The 24,397-nt window shown below is 43.8% G+C and overlaps 1 protein-coding gene across 1 annotated transcript in view; it reads left to right on the forward strand.

Moving 5' to 3' along the window:
* Nucleotides 1–24,397, forward strand: part of gmds (GDP-mannose 4,6-dehydratase) — a 138,978-nt gene that overhangs the window by 102,885 nt on the left and 11,696 nt on the right. The window contains exons 8-9 of the mRNA XM_079158472.1: nucleotides 4,194–4,312; nucleotides 5,042–5,138. Coding sequence (XP_079014598.1) covers nucleotides 4,194–4,312; nucleotides 5,042–5,138 — 216 coding nt within the window. The remainder of the gene's footprint in view (nucleotides 1–4,193; nucleotides 4,313–5,041; nucleotides 5,139–24,397) is intronic.

Genomic DNA, 24,397 nt, shown 5'->3' on the forward strand with positions numbered 1-24,397 from the left:
TTACAATAGATATAATACATATTCTTAAAGGTTTTGGATAACAAATGAAGGTGGGGATGTATTTTTGACTAATTAAGTTACTTAAAAATCCTGCAAACACAATCATTCAACAACAGTCAGGCACATTTCTAGCGGTATATAACGTCATATTGCCCAACGATTTTAAAAAGAAGACATTTGTTAGACTTGTCATTTGTTAGACTTGACATTTGACCAACTAACCAGATCTAAAAAGTTTCCTGTATTTAAATGTTTTGCTCCCCGGTAGTCAAACTGACAAAGATGGCAAAGAGAGGTTAATCGAAGTATGTATTTCAAATACATTCCCATCAGAAACTTACAATGTCACAGATATTATATACATCGGCATTTGAACTTTGGTCACCCCCTCGTGTGTGTCAGAATATAATTCAGGTAAAGGGGCTGCGGGTGGCTGCAGGGGTCAGTATCTGTCTCTGAGCTGGAGTCGAGTGTGGCGTGTGTGATGGGGGTCATCCTGTGGCCATGTGAACAGGAAGGTGCGGGTTCAGTGTGAAGGGCTGAACCTCCGAGCTGTTTATCACATAGCTAATGAAGCAGAGCAATCCGGAGAGAGAGAGAGAGAGAGAGAGAGAGAGAGAGAGAGAGAGAGAGAGAGAGAGAGAGAGGGAGGAGGGGCACCTGAGGGGGAAAGGAAGGAGAAAGGGGCCTACAAGTAAAAAAAAAAAGGAGGAAGAGAAAGAAGAGTGGCCTGAAAAGAGAGTGAGAAAAAGATGAGTTAAATGTGGGAATACCCGCAGTGGAGCCAGCACTCTCCCCTTAGCTGTTATTAGAAGAAGAATGCACCACAGTCTCCCATGATTTCACTGAGCTTTATTCCCACTACAACGAGTACACATCATATTATTTATCACATTTCCTGGTTTAAAAATCAGCAGAGGCCGTGTCACTCAGCTCCAGCCGTAAACATTTTCTCTGGCTGCGAGCGAAGCCGAGCTGCGTTCCCAACTCCCGTCATCGCAGCCATCCAGTTTACTGCAGGCCACACATTCATCAGCCTGGCCCGCGGGAAGAGGGAAAGAGCCCGCTTCATTACCAGTTCAAATAATCCGACAGTCAAGACGATCAAAACAGTGTAACAGTGTCGATGTGTCGCGTTTCCACCCATAATCAATCCTGCTCATACTGAGAAGGAAAAGGTCCGGTTATTTTAAAATGGCGTGCTGTGAATCAGCCTCTGGTTAAATTCTCAGGCGAGATCTACGATCTGTATTGTTCATGATTTCTTAAATATTATATTGTAATGTGTCAGGCTGCAAGTAATGATTATTTTTATTATCGATTAATATTTTTTTTTTTACTTGTTTATCTCGAAAATTACCATCAAAATGGAAAATAAATCTTGTTATATATCAGTATATATTTATATCAGTATATATATATCAATTGTCAGAGTTGTGACTGATTAGCTCTCTGCTTTGTGTGTTTTCATCTCAAATAAATCATTTAGAAGTAAATGAATGCGGTCAGTGCATTAACCAGCTAATTCATTTATTGTTTCGGGACTCGTGCTGACGTACTGTCTTACATGTGCTGAAATGCTGCTTTGTTTTGTCATCCATGGGGAAAAAGGTTCCCTGTGCAGTTTCAGAACTCGCGTAGCGCTAGTTGAGACCTCAACTTAAAAAGCCCAAAATGTGGGAACAATTGTGAGCACGGATTGTAATGGCGCGCTGGTCTTGGAAAATTGAATATGCTTCGATTCATTTGTTCTGCTGTCAGTCGTCCACCGAGGTGCTATTATTGGCTCATGCAGCAGTGTGAGAATCTGGTGTGTTCATCAGGGGCCAGAGGGTGAGGGGTCAGGCTCAGGGGAGCCATCAGCGTTGAGCGGTCAGCTGACCCTGAACGATCCTGAGATAGGATGGCCTCGCCCCCCCCGAGGAGAAGCATTCTTTGCTTTTAGTGTGTGTGTTTCTGTGTGTGTGTGTGTTTCAGAGCAGGCATGCGCTTATACTATACCACAATCGGAACATACAGTGCCCCCCCCCCGACCTTTCCTTTGTTGACATGGTCACAGGTTGAAATTGTGCTTATACACAATACACTTCAAAATATAAGAAGATTGCCATTAAATACAACAAACATATTCCTGCTCCCCAGAGGATAAACATTTAACATTTTATACACTTCCCGTTGTAACGCTAACACGTTAAATGTAAGCTTTGTACGCAACGTGCCTAACGGCCATAGTGCCATGGGAAAAAAAAAACAGGTCATGGTCCCAAGAAGATCATTTCTTATTGTCTTCTAACCCTCCATCTGGTCCTGCTGTGAGGTCAAAACGTCCCCATTGACCAATACCATGGTTCATGAAAAGGTAACTCAAAAACAAGCGTTCAATTTGCTGTGTATATTTATGGCGTTGATAGCATTCATGCTAATATTTTGGCAACACCTGACGTTTCCTCTTGCACCACTATATGGCACCACTTCTAATATATCTAATGGGCAGTTTGCGTTGCAATTTGATAATAAATGCATGCTCTCAAGTGGATAAACCCTTTGTAGAATCCGTTTAGTGTATTTCTTTTGTGCATGGTGTGAAGCTTGTGTGAACTGCTCCTGGGAAGTTTGGTTTTTAGTATTTTTTTTTCTGTGTGTTTCTGCAAAAGACACACCTATGAGTACTACTGCAGAGGGAACCCATAATCTGCTAAATGTGCAGAGGGAGACAGCCAGTCTCTGCTCTGTCCAACTGTATCACATAAAACATCCTGATGGGGCCGGATGGAACACATACACACACATGGAAAACACACACACACACACACACTATTCAATGCAAAACCAAGTAGAGCACATAAACTGCGCTGATGTGATCCTCTGAGAGCGAGACAGGCAAAGTGTTTAAGTAACCTCTGTAGAGACGGAGAGGAAACCAACTCCACGCCTTATCCACCTTTCTGCTGCAGAGAACAGACAGCAGCTGAGTGGCTGGACTCGTTTACAATAGGCCGGAGCAGAGCTCGTGGTGAAAGGTGTCACTTTCCTTCGTTGAGTGTTGGGAGTTTTGACGTTCACCCAAACTGTAAGCACCTGTTGCATTCATCTCTTCATCAAGTCAGCTCACTAAATCTGTTTTATATTCAACCACTCCTCTTTATAGTATTTAAAAACTGAAAACCGTGCACGAATGGTTCTTTATGTCGACATTGTTCGTGCACCAAGGAGTTGCCAATATCAGTTACTGCTGTAACTGTGTCACAAGCAAAGCATTAGGACGGAGCCATCGACGGGATTTGTTTTCAGGATCATGAGTTATGGACTCATCGTGTTTGGGATATTAAAGCGGTAGCACTGAGGAGCTACAATATGTTGACATTTTAAACACAAATCCATTGAAAACTAAACTAGCTTTTGATTTCAACACGTGTTGGTTTCTTTGTCGCTGTTCTTGTAGCTCAAATAGTTTACCAGAAAATATATAAGAACTTAAATCTATCAGCAGAGTCAATAAATCAGAACCATACCCTCATTTACTGTATGTAACTCTTTAAACATGTGCAGTTATGAGCATTTTCCTGACTGTCTGTCTGACTGTCTGTCTCTGTGTCCCCTCAGAGTCTCCTCTAATCAGGCTAGACGTGCCAGAGGTCAGCAGCTCTGACCTGCTGGCTCTGGTTCACCATAAATATTATGGGACCAAGAACAGGCACCCTCGCTGGCCGTTTAATATAGCGCTGGGTCCATTAAGGGATTCAGACTATCAGCTTTCACTGGGATATATCGGCTAATGATAATACTGCCTGCCTGCACCGGCCAGTTAGAAATACAAGTCAGAACTTGATGCTGCTGTACTTTTTATTTCTGGATGTTTGTCCTCTCCTTACATTTTTGTATTAACTTTTGGTGTCGTTTAAAGCGTTGTGTTTGCGTGCATAGGTGCATGCTGTGTGTGCTTTGTGTGTGCCGGCAACACAGTGGGCCTGGGGGAGCCCTCTGTCCTCCTTTCCCACGGTATTTGTCCCATGAGTCCCCTGCGGTGACGTCAGGACAGAGGTACGCGCGAATGCCCCGCTCAGAGGTCGCAGGTTCACTTCCTGTCTGTCAGCACCGAACTGGGCAGGGTCCAGTGTGGAGCGCCGAACTGTCTTTATGATCGCTCAGTGGTTTAACCTCTCTGTCCCTGTCCTGTCTCCGTTCTCTTTCAGGCTATGTGGCTGATGCTGCAGGAGGAGGTGCCGGAGGATTACGTCATAGCGACGGGGGATGTGCACAGTGTGAGGGAGTTTGTGGAGAAGGCCTTCCAGCATGTGGGGAAGACCATTGTGTGAGTGCCCACAGATACACGTACGCCGCACTATTTCAGACATTTACATCGATGTTCTGGCTTCCAACACAAGTCTGATTTGAATGCCGTCACATTAACGTAAAGGTCACAGCATGAACTCACAGATATACTCTATTTTTGTCTTCTTAAGAGCGCTTTAATAACTATAGTTTCTTATTCAAAAGTTAGTAAAATAACCCACATGAGACGAGGCTAGGCACCAAAACGTATACAACAAAATGCCTCGAACATAGAAAAGTATGCTATGCTTTGGTACTGTCCTGTTTAAAATCGACACCAGAGTTAAATATTCTATAAGATGAATAGTAAAATTATTGAGAAAATGTATTGTGGGATGTATAGATTTTTTTGGGGTCTGAGAAACCAGCAGGATGGTCATCAGCGAAGCCATCAATGTACCAGGTTCCATGTCTGAAAGAGGCAATATTTGAGAAAACTTCTATCTCCTGATCAGTGCCACAGCTCAGTCCCCTCCTCTGTCTCACCTCTCATTCACCTCCCGGGAGACACTGGCATGTTGGGGAAGGTGTGTGTGTATATGACTGCTGTGTTGATTTTAAACAAAACAAATTGGACAGGTGGCATGTTTTGTCTGCACGAGACGTTAAAGAAACAAACTGCACAAGAAATAATCAGGGAGACGGAGGAAAGGAAAGCTGAACCCTCCAGCAGATGTGGGACAATGTTCTAAGATGTGTGTCTTTCCAGGTGGGAGGGAAAGGATGAGAATGAGCTTGGCCGTTGCCAGGAGACGGGAGTGGTCCATGTGAAGGTGGACACTAAATACTACCGTCCCACCGAAGTGGTAAGTCCGATTTTTCCGAAATGTTTGACTTCAGTGAGCCCGCTCACTTCCAGACCACCATGATCTTCACACTTTACACTTTCCTTTGTTCATTTGTAGGAAACCAAGCGGTTATTCCTCATGACTTCAGCCAACGCTAACTTGTCACTTAATGATAACTTGAGAACCATACTGGTGGTTTTGCATGTTTTAGCCATATGTTACACATTATTATTATTATTGCCTACATTTCTTTTTCTCTGGAGCACTTGTTTCTGTTTCTTTCTGATCTCTTGCTTGCTGTGCCGTTTATCAGGCAGACTTGCAGACCATATCAACAAACCACACTCACTGCTGCTATAATAATCTGTAATTCGTATAGTTCTATATAATTCATGAAACAGCGTGGCACATATTGTTCCATATACCTGACCTTAACATGAATGTTGCATGTTTTCTCTGCATGTATCTGATTGCCGGTCATTGTGTCTGGGACCATACACTTATCAGCTGTAACGGGTCCAGTTGGCAGCCCCCCGGACTGCTTATTGTATGCTTTTAAATGAGCCAGTCCGCCTCTTTAAGAGTAATGTAGGCTGCATCCTGCCAGTTGGTGCTGAATGGGGGCTCGTATTCAGGCAAGCAACCTTGACAATTTCTACTTTAATAGCGGTGGCGTGTGTTGAATTGAATTCCGCGGAATGAGAAGCTGCTTTGAAAGCACTGGAGAAAAGTAATGTCTGTCTCTTTAATCTGCTTGTGCTTGAGTTTATAACGGCGGGTGAGCATCCAAAACCCCCCAAAAAAGTGAGCCATCATTTTATCCCTCCGTCTCTCCCAAGGCGTGAAGTGTCTCTGATATTTGGGAGGTCTTTCTCTCATCGCTGTGGCCCAGGGGGTATTGTGGCTGCTCCCCTGGGGAGGGTGTAAGGTTACCCCGGGGTGTTATGGCCGAAGATTAGCTGTCAGGTTCTCGGTTTAAAGCCAGCAAGCTCCCCTCTGCTGAGCTTTGGCCCGGCGAGATTAGAGCTGAGATCCAGTTGAGTGATGGCGGAGGATTAGCAAGGAGGCCCCTGCTGACTGACTGCCGATGGAAGCACCGGTCACACACACCTGGGCCTGTGTTCTTTGTGCGTGTCGGCTCATTCATTCAAGGTCTTAACCAAGAATCCGCACTGAAAACTGCTCTAGACACTGGTCCAATGGTGGCTTATCAGCAGAGGAACCGTTTGGTGTCTTTCACAAGAGCTTTTTGTCATACAAGAACAAATGGACAATACACTCCTTGGTGCTGATGCCTACCTGGCCCAATCATCCAAAACCCAGTCCATCATTTAAGCTGAAACTAGTTGCAACATCCGCTTACTGACTTAAGCAGCTGATGAAATTTGTGAAGGCAGCTTTGAAAGGATTCGACTTCTTTATGAAACCCCTGTACATCGTCCGCAAGCCAACACAATAGCCTCGCTGCTGGCGTTTTGTGCTTTGTTCCTAAGATTTTGCTTCTCCATATGGTAAAACTAAGTGTTGTCCACAGCACACCTGGTAGACATAAGAGAATGAAGTTGTTTAAAAGAAAAATAAATAAGCACTTAGTTTGTTAGAGCTATAATATTGCTGTCATCGACCTTCATCAGGCGTCACAGGTTCCGACTGTCAAAGGTGACGTCTTATTATTTTTGTCCAACCAAAAGATGTTGAATTTACAGTGAAAAACAACTGTCGAAAGCAGATTTCACATTTGAGAACCTGGAACCCGCCAAAGTTTTCTTGATTTCTGTTTTTCTGTAATCCTTTTTTAAGCTCTCCTCCTATCCGTCAGCCGCTTCATCTATTCTTCGTGTCTTTGTTTGCACCTCACCTTCCAGGTTTCAGTGAATTAGCTAGAATAACCAACCGTTTCTACTGCATTGTTTCTACTGCATGTCTGTGAGGCTCAGAGGGAACGGGGTAAAGATTGCAGGGATAACGAGAGCGAAACGGTTCAATTACAGCAGGCGATTTCTCTGCTCTCTCTCACTGTCTCTTCATTTCTGTGGAAGGGGTTAAATAGACTGAAGAGTGTTTAACCTCTGACCCCTTCAGACAGGAAGTGACTGACACCGGGCTCACAGCTCAGCATTGTGGCTCTCCTGAAGTGGAAATACCTGTCATCGTGTGTGGGTGTGTGCATTGAGAATCCAGCTTACTCACACCTTTTTGGTTTTGTGTTTGCTGTGTTGGTGCAAGAAAGTGTGTGTGTGTGTGTGTGTGTGTGTGTGTGTGTGTGTGTGTGTGTGTGTGTGTGTGTGTGTGTGTGTGTGTGTGTGTGTGTGTGTGTGTGTGTGTGTGTGTGTACGTGTGTGTACGTGAGAAGAGTGAGTCCTCAGGCTGTGTGCTAATATATATGTAATTCATCATTATCCCTGTCAGTGTGTGTGTCTTTGACATGAGCTCATTTATCTCCCCAGCCCCTTGGGACAGGGGCGAGCAACCCGGGCAGGGCGAGAGGGGGTTAAATATGCAGGTGTGCTTCACATGTGGTGTGTGTGTGTGTGTGTGTGTTTTTCCCGGTGTATAATCGTGCACTTGTCTTGTGTTTATTTGGGAAACAAAGCCTTCGAGGCTGCAGAGTTGACGGATAATTTGTACCGCTGTGGTTGTGGAAGCTGTTTACAGAATGCAATACATCCTTATTAAATCGAAAAATCGAAAATAGAAAAACCACAGCCACTTTCTACAGAACATCAACACGCGGAAACAAAAGATGTTGGTTTTGAAGCGGTCGGGGGGTTTTTATGACTGTTGTTGTAAAGCTACAGCTAACTGCTCCAACTGTCATGGCTGCTGTTCATTTCCATCGAATTGGCTTTGTAGAGCTGTCAGTCACACTTGTCAGCCTGTGGGTTTCTGCCAGCACTAAGGTTTGACTCAGGTGAGCGGCCTCTGGCTGATCTTTGCGAAGGTGTGTCACGGCCTATGCTATGTTGTGATTACTTTTGGTTGCCAGGTGACATGTAGTGCCCTGGCCGTAGATATTTCTAGTGAGTAGAGAGGGTTTCCTTCGTCTGGTTCTCACGGTTGTGTTTAGACCTTGTTGAGAGATTTACAAGACTGGAACTACAGCAATGCTAAAATTGATAATAGGTACGTGAGTTAGTACAGCACAACAGATGTACGAGGTGGAGCGATCTTGTGCTTGAGGGTGTGGGCATACGTGTGCTGTTCTGCTGGCATATGCCAGAAAGAAGAAAAGTGCAGTTATATGGGCACTGCAGTCATTTTGTATTGCACCGTGCATGAAGTCGGGGGATTTACGAGAGTTCGGTTTGAAAAAGAAGGATCAAAACTGTTGCGATAGAGGCCAACATGTTGTCATGTTTAATCCCTATAGGTCAAACGACAAAAATGCTGAATCATACATTCCGTAATGCAGTTTTTTTTTTTTTAAAGTCTGACAGTGTGAGCCCCTCCTCAGACAAAAGTAGGGTGAACACTACAACTCCCAACATTCCTGGTCCGGTTAGAACTGTTACTATCTATACTATAGACATTGGGTCTTTAGTAATGTGTGGTGCAGCCCATTATGAGACCTCTGGTGCCTTGAGGTTCACCTTGGAACCTCCGTCACCACTCTCAGCTTGAAACACATGTTGCCATTAGCTAGCACTACTTTACAAATCATACACTGAGGCCATTGTGAAGCACTTGAGACAGTCCGAGTAAACTCAGCTCCATGTACTGTTTATCATATTTCTTTTTGGTTTAGCTCCTGTAGTTTCAAGCTGCACTCAAACGTCACGTCCTTTTGCTACTTCAGGTACTTTAAGGAGCGTCGTTTAGTTTCTGCTGCTGTTGACGTCTACAGACTTTTGCTATAATACAAAATAGCATCTAGCATTTTAGTTGGACCGTCCCTGCATGGTAAACATCCATGCCTTTCAAACAGCATGTCCCTGGTTTGTAATGCAGGTATTGCACAAAAAGTCGCGATAACCCTGCTGACATCACTATGACATCATCCGGGCTATTTTATTGTCTGGACTTGTCGAAACTCCACCAGAGCCACAGAAGATAATTCACAATGACTTGGAAACTGATCAAATAATTGGGGAGCCCTTTAAGTGTAAAAAGAATATTTCAACGTTATCAAAAGATATCTCCACACTGTAGTTTACTACTTATGAAGTTGTCAAATTTCACATCATCTCCACGAATCAATCGTAAATACTTCTTGTAAGCACATTGAAGAAAGCATTTGACAGATAATCTGAAACAAAATCGAGGCTTTTTAAAATTTCTTTTAAATGTCATTCCCGTTTCCCTTCAATACTCCCAATAACATAATGTATCCAACACAGAAGTTTGATTTATGACACCAAATGTGGAAGGCAAGCTCAGTTCGTTGGAGAGTTACCTAACAACTTGTGTCGCATGATAATTGCTGCAGAAGTTTCTCTCTTTTCTTTTGTTTAAACTTTAACCTGAATTATTCATTGCAGATCCCAATTTGTCCCAGTTAGCGTTGGAAGCACTGATTGTTCATATAGACTCAGTTTTGCACTGCGGCGATTATGCTTGTGCACAAGTCAGTATGTGCATGTATTTGTGTGTGTCTATGTGCACACACATGTGTCCGTGCTAATTCAGCCCTGCTGCCATACTTCCAAGTTCACGTGTCGCTGCAGGGGATTAGCTGCTGCGCGTTGAGTGACAGCGCTGCGGTTTGTGTCCGACCTCTCATGCAGAGGAGGAGGAGCAGACGTGGTGATGAATGGGAAGTTGTCTCTCACTCTGTCTTTATCGCTCTCTGTCCTATCAGGGTTGCACAGAACCCCTCCACTGTCATTTTCTCAGCCCAACTCCTCGCCCTTTTGCACTTAATGTCTGCGTCTCAGTCACAGTGATGCAGCAAGCGCTGGTCGGCAACACAGGAATGCCCTTCCAGGCGAGATTATCGTCCTGTCAGAAAAAAGCAGACAGACAGTTGCCCCCTTTATCACCTACCACCTACACACTCTGTGGAGACCAGAATCCCAAACGTTGTTTTTTTCGTCAGCAACAAAATCAACTGAAACTAATAACATTCTTCTTGTTTTGATCATTTCTTTTAAGAAAGTTACATTTACATGTTTATTTTTGTCGAATCATCGTCTTTTTAACTTAATCAGGGCAATTTAGAGTAAAAAAAAAGAAAGAAGTTTGAGAGTAGAAGGAAATGCACATCATTATTTCCCAGGGCCCAAAGTGACATCTTCAAATAAGAAGTTTGACAAATGACTCCTAAGATTAATCGATTGTCAATATTGTTTTTCTCCCGTTTTGACCAGTCAATTAATCAACTACTTCAGCACAAGAGCATCACGCTGATGTCACTGCGGTTCCCAGTAGCCTGAGTTGGAGGCAATTGATTGACTCGGAGGAATCGCTGTCAGATGTTCCCATGTATCAAAAACAGCGAGCTGTAGATTAGTCTTTGTTATAGTCACGTAGCAGCATTCACAGCAGTGCAGTCATGCACTGTCGATCATCCTTTTGTTTTAAACGTACAAGTTTATTCTTGTGCGGCACAAACGAGTGTGTAAAGCGGGTGTGCTGCATACCACCGGCCTGTGTGTGTGTGTGTGTGTTGCATACACATGAGCGGACGCACCATAATACACAGTTTGTCGTTTCAGGTTGCGTTTTTGTTTTTAGTTCCCTGAAACGCATAAATAAAAGAGTTCTTACAGCACGGCAGAAACTAGCATGAATTGTGGGTTGTGAGACATTTGCAGAGAAGTTGCCAGGCCTGTTTTTATATTTTTTTATTTAGACTACAGGTAAGAATCAAAAGCTCCCACATCGACCCTGAACAATAGCCCTGTTGACACACCACACCTCGGCATCTGTCAACCGTGAGTACGTGTGCATGTGTCTCGACTCTAAACTTCCTCCCCGCTTCGGATGGCTGTCATTCCAGCAGTGAGATGTGCGTAAGCAATTCACCCAAAACACTCTGCTGCATATTCTTACACGTCATCAGTGCTGTCGTCATCAGATGAGGAGCTCAGACAATAGTTCCAGTGATCCAGGAGGGTGTTGAGGAAACCTTTTTCTAAGGAATCAGGTCATCAACGTGACAAAGACAAACCGGATTGATCTGGTTACTTCATTATGTTTTGCATTGGCGAGCTTAATTGAGCTTAAAGGACAATCCACCCTTGGATACCACATGGTAGATATCATCGCTGTGCGATGCTGAATGCATTCCTTGTGGCTTTGTGTGGAAGTGTTGCGACCTGCCTTCGCTACTTCAGTTAGTGATGTCATGAGGTTCGCGGAGCGTGCTTCGATTGCTCCCACAGACGATGCATGAGCTGAGCAAAGCTGGACACAGGAACCAAAACCTTGTTTTGCCAGCGGTGGGTTGTTGAAGACCTACATTAGAGCCCTCACAGAGCATGTGCACAGACAACTTTACTAAGCAACCAGCTAGTCTGGTTCACGTTGAAGTTGCTCCGTGTCATACAAGCACAGTTCCAAATTGTGTGCATTAATAGTAAAATATTTATATCAAATATAAAAATATTAAATCAAAACAACCAAACAAACATGATAGCTATATTCCAGTCATTATGTACTCTCCGTGTGTACTGTTCAGCTCTTATAACTGTATAACACACACCCAAAACAGACGTGCACACTTTAAATAGAAATATGATTTCCGTGAGCTGCCTTAGTACACTCATTGTCTCAGTTTATCAACCGCTGCTATTTATAACAAAGAAATGTGAGTCAGTGAGCGTCCTGACCTGATATTCAGTACTTGTGTTTTGAGATGTAGCCGCACTTTCTTTGTCCAGGTATTCAGAGGACTAAGAAAAACATGTGAAAGTGTGCCTGAGCAAAACTCTACTCAACCTGAACCATTGTTTCAAACGCATGTTGTACAGCCAGGCATTGTTCAAACCCCCAAAAAACGTTGAAAACTTTTTAGTCGAGGTCTCAGGGACTCGACAGATATAAAACGTGTCCGACGAAACTGTGGGTGTGTATAACATGACAAGTGTGTAGAAAATCACATGACGCCTTGAACATTTACCAATGATGTTATTGTGCCGCCGTGAGAACATGGTGGTTCAAATAATTCATTTAGTGCAAGCGTCATATAGTTCCAATGAAGTGTTACAACTAGCAGAGATATAATATATATATGATGCTGAATATATGTGGTGTTGTCATACAATGTGGAAAAGAGCTGTATTTTCTAGCGTAAAGGCTGCTTAAGAAAGAAATTCAAAAGGGGAAAATCTGAGTTCAGGGGTTTAAAGCTACATGATATATTTAGCAGGTCTGCTAGGTGGTACCAGGCTGAACAAATGGGCAGTATTGAGCAACCCTCATCCCCCATTACCACTGAATCTATAGTGTATAATATATAGTTAGTTTCATGACTCAGTTTAAAAACAAAAAAGAACTAAGAGAAACAGATAGCAACCTGGCAGACTATAATTGTGTCTTTCCTCTTTAATAAAACTAAAATTATAAAAACTCATATGTTACATTGCAGCTGTAGGATTGTGCAATCTGTTGCTCAATGGTGTTGGAACAACAAAGCTGAGGTGGAGCGGGTACAGGTTGACACGGTAGTGATGGGATGGAAGGAATATAAATACATAGTAATATTAATCTTAAGTTGTAGAGCACTATTCAAAAACCAAATTACAAAAAGCTCCTTAAAACAACATGACAAAGCACATGGAAAAACAGAACACTTCAATAAACTAGGACAAATGAAAGATAAAGCCAGGTAGACCAGATATTTCACCAAAAGTAGACTAGAGCAGGGACCTTAAGGTGAAGGTATGCTCAAGATGAATTGCAGTAGTACTACTTTGGAAAGCAAAAGTTTTTGTAACCGTTCCAAATGGCGACAGTCAAAGGTGAGGTGAAAAGCCGACCAGAGAGTGGCTTTGGTCATTCAAATGGGGATAACACCTCACGCTTTTGGACAATCTCTTCGCAGTCCTATGCCAAAAAGGGTTTGGAGGAGGGGGTTACGGACCATGAGACGAGCACTTTGTTGAAGCAGAGTGACACCTTTATAGTCCAAATGGTGTCTTTTGTAGCAGCAGACATTAGGTGCTTGCTTCTTAGGCCTCGTTGAAGAAACAGAGCTGGTGTTGGGTTTCATTTGACTCCATGCTGGCGGTCCAGACCTCATAAATCCACTGTAGTGCCGACTCCACGCACAGAATGAGTTTTGCAGTTTCTTAGATTGGAGGAGGACGAGGCGAGCTCTGTTGTAGTTGCTGTACAGTGACTTAGTTTTTCAGCAGATATTGTATAACCTGACTTAAATCCACACCATTTACTGCTTTAACTTTCTCAACTTTCCAGTACATAGTACCACCACTGGTGGACCACTCGTGCAGACACAGGAAGATTGCAGCAACCACAGTGTCAGATCCCGCTGCGGAGCAAATTCTTTATCCTAACAATGAGAAAAACAGGTATGACCCCCCCCCCACACACACACATGTGTGTGCTGCTGACATAATGGCTCCTTGCAGGCAGTAACTCATAGACTTCTGTGCCTGTGCCCCAGAGAAGATTTTAGCAGTTGGCTTGCTTTGTTGCGTAATATCTGCTATTTAATGAAGCCTGAAATATCGTGGCTTTTTTAGAGTTTCCCAGTATTAGGTTGGACTGCTCTTCAGACATCCAGTTGAGATGTTTTTCAAATCACAAGATACTCTTCAGTCTATCAGCTGTTTTATATTCCACTTCTTTAAGGCAGATTTTACAGTGTGGGTCTTATTTTCATTCTTGTGGCCAGTATTCCTTTGGGTTAATATAGTATTTTACCAGGTTGATTATAGAGATGCAGCAGCAAGTATCTACAATGAAGAACACGCAGACTTCCCCCTTAAAGTCAATGTCTACAGAACAACACAGACAAACAACTTCAATATCTGGTCTCAAAATCCCATACCTGCCAACCTCACTGTAATAAAAACGGGGAGTAGAGTGATGGAAAATATGTAGAAAGGAGTGCAATGACGCGCTGCACCTTTTTCACTCTTGTTTCCTCTCACTCTTCTTCTCTCAGGATTACTGCCGACTGAGTCATTTTGTACTTCTGTAGATGCGTTGGTGGTGAACGCACACAGTTTTACAATGTCACAGTTCTGTTACAGTATATAGTCTGGGTAATTGTGATGAATCAACACTCGTACTAATAGTAAATAGTACTGAACACCCCCCCCCCCCTGCAGGGATACATCAGTCCATTGGAGTTACTTCTTGCTGATGATTGCTTGCTGGGTCATTTATTTTAACTTGTTGACTTGTTTAAAACTTGCAGCTCATGTGGTGATGCTACTTGTACCCCTTCTATTGTAAATCGCACTGTTTTTGCAAAATGTGCATCTGCACTCGCTGCTGAAGCGATAACTACACTATCATCATAACCAGACGAAAAGATGGACAAAAATGACACTGGTAATGAATAACATTGAATTTTCCTCTATTTCACTTTTATTACAAGGTTGACACAAAAAGCATCAGACGCAGTCCATGACCGACCAAGATCTCGTGACTTGCTAAATATGTTGAACCTGACGAGATGGATCTGATTTCAGTACGGCTGTGGACTGAGGTATTCACCTTTTTATCATGCAGTTACATATATGGATTTGGACAGTGTGGGCCTGTCTGGTCGGTCGGCATGGGATAGGGAGGAATGAGCAGCTATTATTATCCTGCTTTATGTCTCTGGCAGTGCAGCGGTGTCAGTCAGAGGCCGGCGGTGGAAGCCAGGGGCCAGTTAGGACTGCTGGCTCTCCGAGGTGCTTCATCTCGGGGCCGAGGCAGCGAGACCTCTGACTGAACCGCAGCCGTTTGGATGGAAGCGCTGAGGCAGCAAAGTCAGCCCATTTCACTGGGTGGAGTTCCTATACAGTGCTGTAGTTCTTAAAACAAGAAGAGGTGGCAGTCGGCCTACGGGCCAGTGTATGACTTTATTAGCACGCGAAACATCGTCCCAAAGCTCAGATTCACACGTCATTGTCCATTATGTTGTTTTATTCCGCTCTTGCTTCTCAGCCGCAGTAGTTAGCGCCAGCATCTGTGATCAATTTGTGCGATTTATGTGTCAGGAATTAGTCTGTGTTTTAAAAGGAGCGTGTGTGTGTGTGTGTGTGTGTGTGTGTGTGTGTGTGTGTGTGTGTGTGTGTGTGTGTGTGTTTCACCGTGTCGTATTGGGTGTTGGCGAACAGACTGAGCTCCAAGATTCCTCAGATTCCTCTTAGTAGAAGCCAGTGATAAGGGGAAATGTGAGGTAAGGAGAGGCCTTAGTGTTCTGACAGTTAGCAGCGTTGATGGATTGATTTGAATGTTTGAACACCAGACAGACATGAAAGAGCAAATGGCTTTTATGGGCAGTAAGATTTATCCACTGAACAAGCTTTGTGGAGCTCCGCCGGCTGAATTTATGGCATTTGACACACGAAACGGCTATCGGTGCAGAGTTTGGATGTTTGGCAGAGGTCCACGGTGCTTTCACACAAAGGGAGCATGAAATATTAGCATTATTTTAAAAGGTTTCCGTATATTAGGGTGGAATTGGGTGTCCTTTTCCACGACGGTTCCCAGTCAAGCCATTCCCTTTCTGCTCACCTGGAATTATGCCGTCTGGAAAGACCGCTCACTGCCAGGCGCTCTGCTGCTGCACGGAAAGCGATAAAAGACAAGGCCGTAGAAAATGGTCGCACATTTTTACACTCTTCTCCTTTGCGCAGGATTGCATATTTCCACGCACCTCGTCGTCGTGTGCGGATTGGAAACGCAGTTGCATTTACGCTTGTGTCCAATGTGGTCACAATGGGACCACCTTCGGAGGCGCTTTGGCCAATCGGATCACACAAACTGTACTTTTAAGTGGTCATGTACAGACTATACGATCACCCAAAACAGATGTATTGAAAGGTATAAAGGGGATATTACTGTATGTTATATAAGAAAAATGCAAAATCAAATGGGCTTTATGTAGCTGATGTTGATCAAAACCATTAAAGGTCCCGGACTGTTTTAAAAAAAATCTATTTCGCCACTGAGCCATGAAGTAGTGCAGGATTTGAGGCGTCGCGATGGTAACGACAGCTTCCCTCTACCGCTTGGCAGTATGTCCGTCATGTCTGTGCTCACATTTCCATAGGCCTGCGTATCTGATGAGCGCCACTTCCTCTTCCATCGTTTACACCAACTATCCCTCGCTCCTCTCTCTCTCTACTCAGTGCAATTTAGTGACGCTTTATTAACACGTTTGTGGAAGTGTGTGAGAAAGTGATCACCTGTCAGATTCAGTGACACTAAGCTGTTGCTCTCTTGTCTGGTTGACAGTCAAACTGTAATTAACAGGGATTATGAAACAGTGACATGATCAGAAGCAGATTTGTGTTGAGGGAGAGCATACTCATGTTTGGGTGCGGTTTTCGGCAGTATAGAAGCTATGATTTAAAGCACTGCTCTGCTGTCAGCCATGTGTAAATCATACTAAGTGGCTGGTTTGACTCATTTCTTTTTCTCTGAATCGGCCACATGTATAGGGTTGCTAAGTGGAAGGAGCCGCTGGTGACAGGAGTATTTTTCGCCATTGTTAATTCCCACTTTAACGTTTATATCCTTAACTTAGAGACACGGGACTCTCCTCATCGCTGTAGGTTGTTGTGTTTAAATTTGACCGTTTTTCATTATTTCAGCTTGGTCTCTGAGAAATCATGTTTTTTTTCTGAGTTACTCAAAGTACTTAAATATCCACGATCCTCACAATTGCTATGTAGAGGAAGCCAATCAGAGGTTTGTATCGGAGCTTTAAATTCACAGAGCCATAGTCACCAAAAGTCACCCAGAATCCCCAAATAAGCTGAACGTTATGTTAAGTTTGTGTACAAAATAAATAAATATATATATTCTAACACAGTCGAGCATAAATCGGTGAGAACGTTACACTAAACGCAGGTTTCGGGTACTTTAAAAGACCAGAACAAACACCCAGAAATGGGAATACAACATGCAGCCAAACAGTGCAGAGACCAAATTAGAAAAGATGGAGCAGGATTATAAAAACATATAGCGTTACTAAGTGTGCAACGGAACAAACCAAAAAACGACAAAGTGTTGCGTTTTTTAATAGAGTATATTTCAAATGTCCCATTTTTTGAAACGTAAGTAACGACCTTGCACCAACGGCTCTGAAGGATCTTAAAAGTTCAGCTGTTTAGAAGCCTCCGGAAACAGATTAAGTTCATGCGGTGGGAAAGGGCTAATTGTGCAGAATACGAGCAGGACTTTTACTTGTGGAACCCTGGGTGCCCAAAATATATCCTGCTACATTGCATTATTATTGTAAAATGGTTGGTTTCCTTTGCAGGAGGTCATCACAGACTCAGCGTTACCTCCCAGTAACCCGATCCTCTGCAGCAGTAAAACACAGACTTTAACTGGGGTGTAACAGAGACACACCAACACAATGACACAAAGAGGCCAGCAGTGTTTTAAACATGTTTTTAACCATGTCCATGTCTTTGTGTGAGTGGTCCCTGAGATCAGAGAGCTGTCTGTCAAGGGGACACTAAAAAGGCTGTGTGTGTGTGTGGTTGGGTGGGTGAGGGAGGAGGGAGGGGGGGGGGGGGGGGGGGAGTGTGGGAGAGGAGACGGAGGGTTTCCGACGGATACCACTCCCTCGCCACGCGTGAACTGATGTGAATTTAGGTGACGGGAGGCTTTAACCCCTGGGAAAGGATCTGTAAGGGGAAAAAGGGACAGAGAGGGCTGAAAAATGGGATTGACCCTTAACCCTCAGAGTCTGTAATGTGATCCTGGTATCTCTATTGTGGAGGGAGAGGGGTGTGGAGGAGGTCACCAGGGGAAAGGGAAGGTAGCAGCTACGCCGTGCTGCTGATTAGACCTTCCTGCGGCCAGCCACAGAGCTGCAGCTTGGAAACACACAAATGTGCGCGCACACACGCATAGACTTAGAGGTGCATTTCAGACAAAACCTTGAAATGAGTGTAAAAAAAAAAGACCAAAAATAAGTGCTTTTTGAAAACCATTTAACACTGCAGTCAGAATCACAACATATTTCATGTTAGACAGTGCTGGACTGCAAAAGAAAACCTTTTACACGCCAAATATTGTGTAATCTGGGAAAATTCCAAAAGCCAAGCCAATAAGGCCACCGCAAACTATCTGACCTTAAAACTAGTACAAGACTGCAGAGGTTTAGGATTTAATAATACATGAATTACTTTCGCTGCTTTACACCTGACGACGAGGAGCTTCACCAGAGGTTTGGGAAGTTGAATGTGGCAGCTGAGCTTTTTGCACCGGGAGCACATGGCAAGTTGACTTGTTACAAAATAATTCTATAATTAAGTGTCTTTTTCCTAATTCTAGTGCGGCAACCTCACCAGCAGTCACATTTAATATGAGTGCGAGACTTCAAAATTGGATGATAGCATTATGGAAAACACTGCAACTCTTTCCAACCTTAATTTACATGTGAATGGTTTATTTTCTCTCTTCACATTTTTTTTGTTTTAACCCATTTAGATTTCCAGAAAATATGAACATTTGAGGGATCTTATCTACAGAGAACAGTGACTCTAAAGAGAGAGATAGCCGAGCGTCACTCATATCAACAGCATGCAAAACGTCTCAGCGATGTTGCGTCATCACTAACCTATAAGGATTTGAATAGGCCAGGGGAGGAGGACATGATTAATTTTTTTGGATGCACATATCTCCTCTTTCCATCTTCCCCTCTGCAAACCTGACGTTGAGGAGAGGGAGCTTTACTTACCTGTAACAGTCTTAAAATTCAAACTAAAAGCTTGGAAAAAGAAGCTGAAGTACAACCACACTGCAGGCCGGCAGCGTTTGTTCATTTTTGTAAAATCCTGTACAAAAGTGTCTATCTTCCTGCATGCTAATTAACCTCATTTTTTAACTCTTCAGGAAGCACATAACTCTATCAACTGTTACTAGTCTGAGGGGAGAGGTTGGCCTCTCAGGGGCAGAAACCTGGCTCCGCCGTGATTTATTATTTAATTGAGCTATAATTAATGCAAATAAAAAGCCTGGCCGCAACTCAACCCTGGGTTGTGTCACACCACAGGGTTGAGAATGCAAACTACCTGAGAGTGTTCGACTCCGTCTGACCTGTGCTGAAACTAACTGGAAGAAGAGTGCTGGGCTTCTTAACCCGAGCGGTTTGTGCAGGAGCTTTAGTCTGCTTGTAGGAGAAAGAGAGATTGTGTGTGTGTGTGTGTGTGTGTGTGTGTGTGTCTGGCAGTTTGGTATTTCCTGAAGGAGTTTCCTCCTACCGTCGGAGCGGAACCACCCTGGGGCCCTCAGCAGTCCAACACACAGACTGACCCGGTGCTGCTGCCAGAGAGAAACAGGAGAGACACGGCAGCAGTGTGGAGCCACATTAGATATGAAGGTGCACGAATATAAAGGAGCATTGATAAAGATGGTGACACACAGTGGTGTAGGTTGTTATTAAGGCAGGAACGCCTGATCTCGCCAAGCGAAGGCGGCGTCTCCGGTTCTGCTTCAGGCTGTAGGCGGCTATCCGGCGGTCGGAGAGTTGTTTCTGTGACGCCTGCATTTGCATACTATGCAGTTAATTGTACCGCGGCGTCAGCGGTGTGATGGATAGGTGCGTCTCCGGCACCTTTTTCAGTAATACGTTGATGCAGAGATAGCGAGGGAGCACCGAGGATTCCTGCGCTATCAGCCAGCCCCGACTCGGCGCTGGGCCTGACGAGAGAAACCTGCCAGACGAGGTGGAAAGAGAAGAGAGGGAGAGAGCCTTGTTGACAGGGTGAGGGAGAAAAGGGGTGAGCGACGTCAGCCTGTGTCTTTGCCCCCTAGTCCCAGCTGGGCTTGATTACCCAGAGTTCTCCACTGAGCGACTTCGGGGAACATGGCCGTTGGACTGTCAAGACGGGAGAGAAAGGGAGGGTCTGGGCAGGGATTCAGACCTCAACCCCTTAGCTGAACCGGGACCAGTGCTCGCCTACATCGCACTGGCATTCTTATAAATGATGCTGCTTTCTGTTTTGTAGTTTAATGCCAAAAGGTTCTGGTTCTGTAGGCGGCATTTTTGAACAACGACTACATTTCCCATAAAGCCTGCCGCTTCCTACCCCAATAAGAATAACATGCTCCCCTTGTTCAGGCAACATGGATAATATCTTCTCTCAGCAAATACAAAATAACATTTTGCAATGTCAGCGAACCCAGCGATTTACGATGCAGAATCTTTTTTAAATTCAGAGAAAGTAAACACTTGAAAAAAAATCAAGGTTGTTCTAACATGTAAGTGCAATACTGCCAGGGAGAGTCCTCATCATTGACGTGCAACAAGCCATAGAAATAGAAGCAGCGAGGAGAAACAGTAGTCTCGCAGTATATCATCATTTCACCCAACCCTGCACTTTTAAGAAGAGCTGCCAACATCACATTGTTGTGCAGTCAAACAATCTCATATTGCAAAACAATACCACTAAATCCAGCATTCTTTCATTTGCAAAAAATACAGCTCTGCATTGAATTCCTGAAATCATTATTGATTTTCATGACGTGCTTTTTTTACTGAAGCATCAGTTGTGTCAGGATATTACTCCTGCAGATACTGAAGTGTGGCACCTATCGTGCTTTCTCAAAATCATAATCAAAGAATTTGATAAACATAAGTAGTTGGAGAAGTATAAAATGAAGGCAGTGTGGGCAGAAAGCGTGTCTTCAACCATAACCCTTACTTCAGAACTGGCTAGTGAATAAAAGGCTCCATGTAAATACAGCAGATGTAGAATAATGCAACTGTTGCTTATGTTTATGCTTATCTATTAACATGTCAATGTAGCAGGGTTGAATTTATTATTTAAATGACTTTTCGATGATTTCTTTTTTTTTTAGGATGCAGGATACCGTGATATTTGTCAGTTTGAGAAACCAACTCATGAATATATAAAAACGATGTCTTCTTGAGATGATGTCATCCCTCTGGTGTCTTCATTGTGATCAGCGACAGAAGGAGAAAACGTACGCGGAGCCGAGAGTTTGAGAGTTTGAGAATGACAGGAAAGGCAGGAAGGAAAGGAGGAAAGTGAGCGAGGGATGGAGGTTGTAGCACCGGCTCAGAGCGAGTCGCTGAGATTTTTTTTAATGTGTCTCTGCGAGAGTGTGTGTGTGTGTGTGTGTGTGTGTGTGTGTGTGTGTGTGTGTGTGTTTGTGTGTGTCTCCCATAGAGCGGTGTGTTTATAAATCACAGAGTCAGGCAGTGTGTGTCTTGCAGGGCCGGTGTTTCCTGCAGTGTAATCTGAGTCTCTGGTGGAATGTGTGAACCACATCCGACTCCACTCCACTCGAGCCCCCGACTCACTCAATATCCCACTGTAAACAAGCCGGCTCTGCCAGGGTTTCTGGAACCGGACAGGTAGATTCACTACACCTCCCCAAAAATAACAGAATACAGGAAATGCTTCAAAATAAAAGCACATCGGGCTGAGTGGTCAGCGAAAGTCAGTGCTGGAAGGTGATATCGAACTGTGACCTGTGACTTTACTTCACTGCGTTTTTGGCAATGGACCTCCAGGTCTATGACTTTTTCATTGTGTGTGTGTGTGTGAGAGAGAGCGAGGGAGAGGTTTAGACTAAGAGGTTAATTGTAGTGTGACCTCTCTAATGTCTTTCCCTGGCTTCTTATCTTGATTGGGTAATTAATTCTGGGGCTGCTCCCTTCAGTCGCCCCAGTATTCACACACTAATATGACACACACACACACACACACACACCCTCTCCTGAACTCAGGAGCCCCCACATTCCTGTAACCCTAAGGCTGCTCCGTCGCATTACTTTTCCTTTTCCTCTCTCCCCTCTTTCCTCCCTCTCTCTCTCCCACTCTCTGGCTCTTGCTCAATTTATTTCTGTTTCTCACTCAATCATTCTCGGAGCTCGCTCGTTCGTCGTACTGTGCCCCCCCCCCCCCCCCCCCCACACACACACACACACACACACACACACCTCCCTCCCTCCTCCTCTGCTGCAGCTGTGGTGGAGGAAACATTTATATATTTTTACTTAAGCAAAACTAGCGGCACCACAATGTAAAAACGCTCCATTCCAAGTAAAACGTCCTGCATTACAAATGTGAAAAGAAGAAAATCTTGAGTTGCACCGACTTCACTGAAGTGGATTGAATTGGGCAATAAACACAAGCAAGACAATTAGACAGGTCGTAAACAAGTGTATTTAGATGATCTAAACCACTGTATTTGATGGTAAAACAGAAAGGGAATGCTCCCACAATGTCACTAATAACACCTCATAGCACAATACAACTGTGAATGTGGCACAATGGCAATTATAGTGGTTCAACTGTTAAATCGGTCTGTAATTTAAACCTAACCTACCAATCCATAACTTACCATTTAACTAACTTTGTTCTCTCGTCTAAAGTTTAACTAATCTGTCCGTCTACAATTTGCCTGATCATGTGACTGCTTGTCTTCCTTTTCCACCTGACCTATTTTATATTGTGTTTTGTTGTTTGTTTAATAAAGTACAGTTCCTAATATATTTGTAGATCTTCACATATTTTGTGTGAAACATTTTTTTTATCTGCTAAGTAACTGGTAATTCCAATTGCCGTGGAGTCTAAAGTACAATATTTCCCTGTGAAATGAAGTCTAACTCGGCACAAAATGGAAATACTCAAGTAAAGCACAAGTGTGTTCAGTTACATTCCGCTTCCCCTACGCGACAGACAGCTCACTGTTTTTCTCCCGGCTTTATCACTCTATCGCCAGGCGACAGACGTAGAAAGAGGGAGTCGGTGTGAGGGAGAGAGAGAGAGAGAGAGCGGCACACTCGCGCTCTCTCAGGTCCCGGCTCTCCCTGTTTGGGCACGAGGAGAACGGCAGATTATTGGGGCTGATAAAATGAGGAATGCTGCTCGGAGAGGAAACGCCGTTCTGGAGGAGATGTAGCCTATAGAGGACTGTTCCCTCCTCCTCCCCATATGTCATCCAACCCCCCCCCCAACACCAACAGGCAGAGGGAAGAAGGGAAGGGCGCAGGGATTGAAATCCATTGACCCAGGACCGATGGGCATGCCCATTCAAGCCTCCTGCTTTCTCCCGTTTGCCCTCTTTGTACCGGCTGCTTCTACCGTATTTCTATTCACTGATGAGATGCTGAATTCACGACTGTTTAGCAATGAAAAGAGAGAGAGACCCACTTTCCAGGGAAGAAAATGTCCCCAGGATAATTGTTTGGGAGAAGTGTGTCGATTAGAGGAAAGTGAGAAATGTGCTTTCTCTTAATTGGGTTGAACTATTCACAACTTTTAATCTGTTAGTGAGTTAGTGATTTCACCCTGTTTTCAATATGAAGCAGCTTGTGTTTGATTATTTTCCAGGATTCTTAAAGGCTGAATTTTGCGAAGGATGCTTTTGCAGTAAACGATGCAGCCGTTTTGAGATAATAACTTGTTTGTTTGGATTATGTAAACTAGATTATCACCCATATTTGAGGTATAAGTGCCAACTCAGACCTGTTTCAAAACAGTTATAATGCTTTAGCCTTTGATGACATTTTCTGTAAAGCCAAATTTTGATTGTTTAATGTTAATGAAAAACAAGACGCAGGAAAAGTTAGAAGACAAACTGGTTTTTTCTTCCATTCTTTCCTGTTAATTGTCTCACGGTCCCTTAGATTTGTCCTGCAACCCCTGACCTTAAACATCATCAACAAAACTAGGAGATACAAAAGATTAGCTTCAGAAAAAAATCCAAAATGGAGACAGTTATCAGAACCCAAAGCTACTATAGTTTTAATTTATGAAAGAATATTGAATATTTGAATGGCTTTGATCAAGTCTTTCACATCGCTGCTTGATCCACACTGTGTTTGGAGCATGAGAATATACAGAACAAAGCGTTCCTGTTAGCGCTGAGCGATGCAGAGAGTGAGTGATTGCTGCGACAGTCGGAGAGGAGGGAGGAGGTTGCTCGTTACGTTAGCATGTTCAGAGAACAGCTGAGGTTAAAAGAGCGAGAGACTAATAAATAGTGTGTTGGGAGCTGAGAGTTGCAGACAGCAGGTTTTGTGTGGAACCACGACAACGCCGAGAGCTCCGCCAAGGCCTGAATCAGACCACATATATCACGTCTCCTGTGTGTGTGTGCGTGTTTGCGTGTGTGTGTGTGTGTGTGTGCTACACTGCTTGTTTGTCCTTCAATCATAA

This window comes from Pholis gunnellus (assembly GCF_910591455.1).
Source record: "Pholis gunnellus genome assembly, chromosome: 4".
NCBI classification, from domain to species: Eukaryota; Metazoa; Chordata; class Actinopteri; order Perciformes; family Pholidae; genus Pholis; species Pholis gunnellus.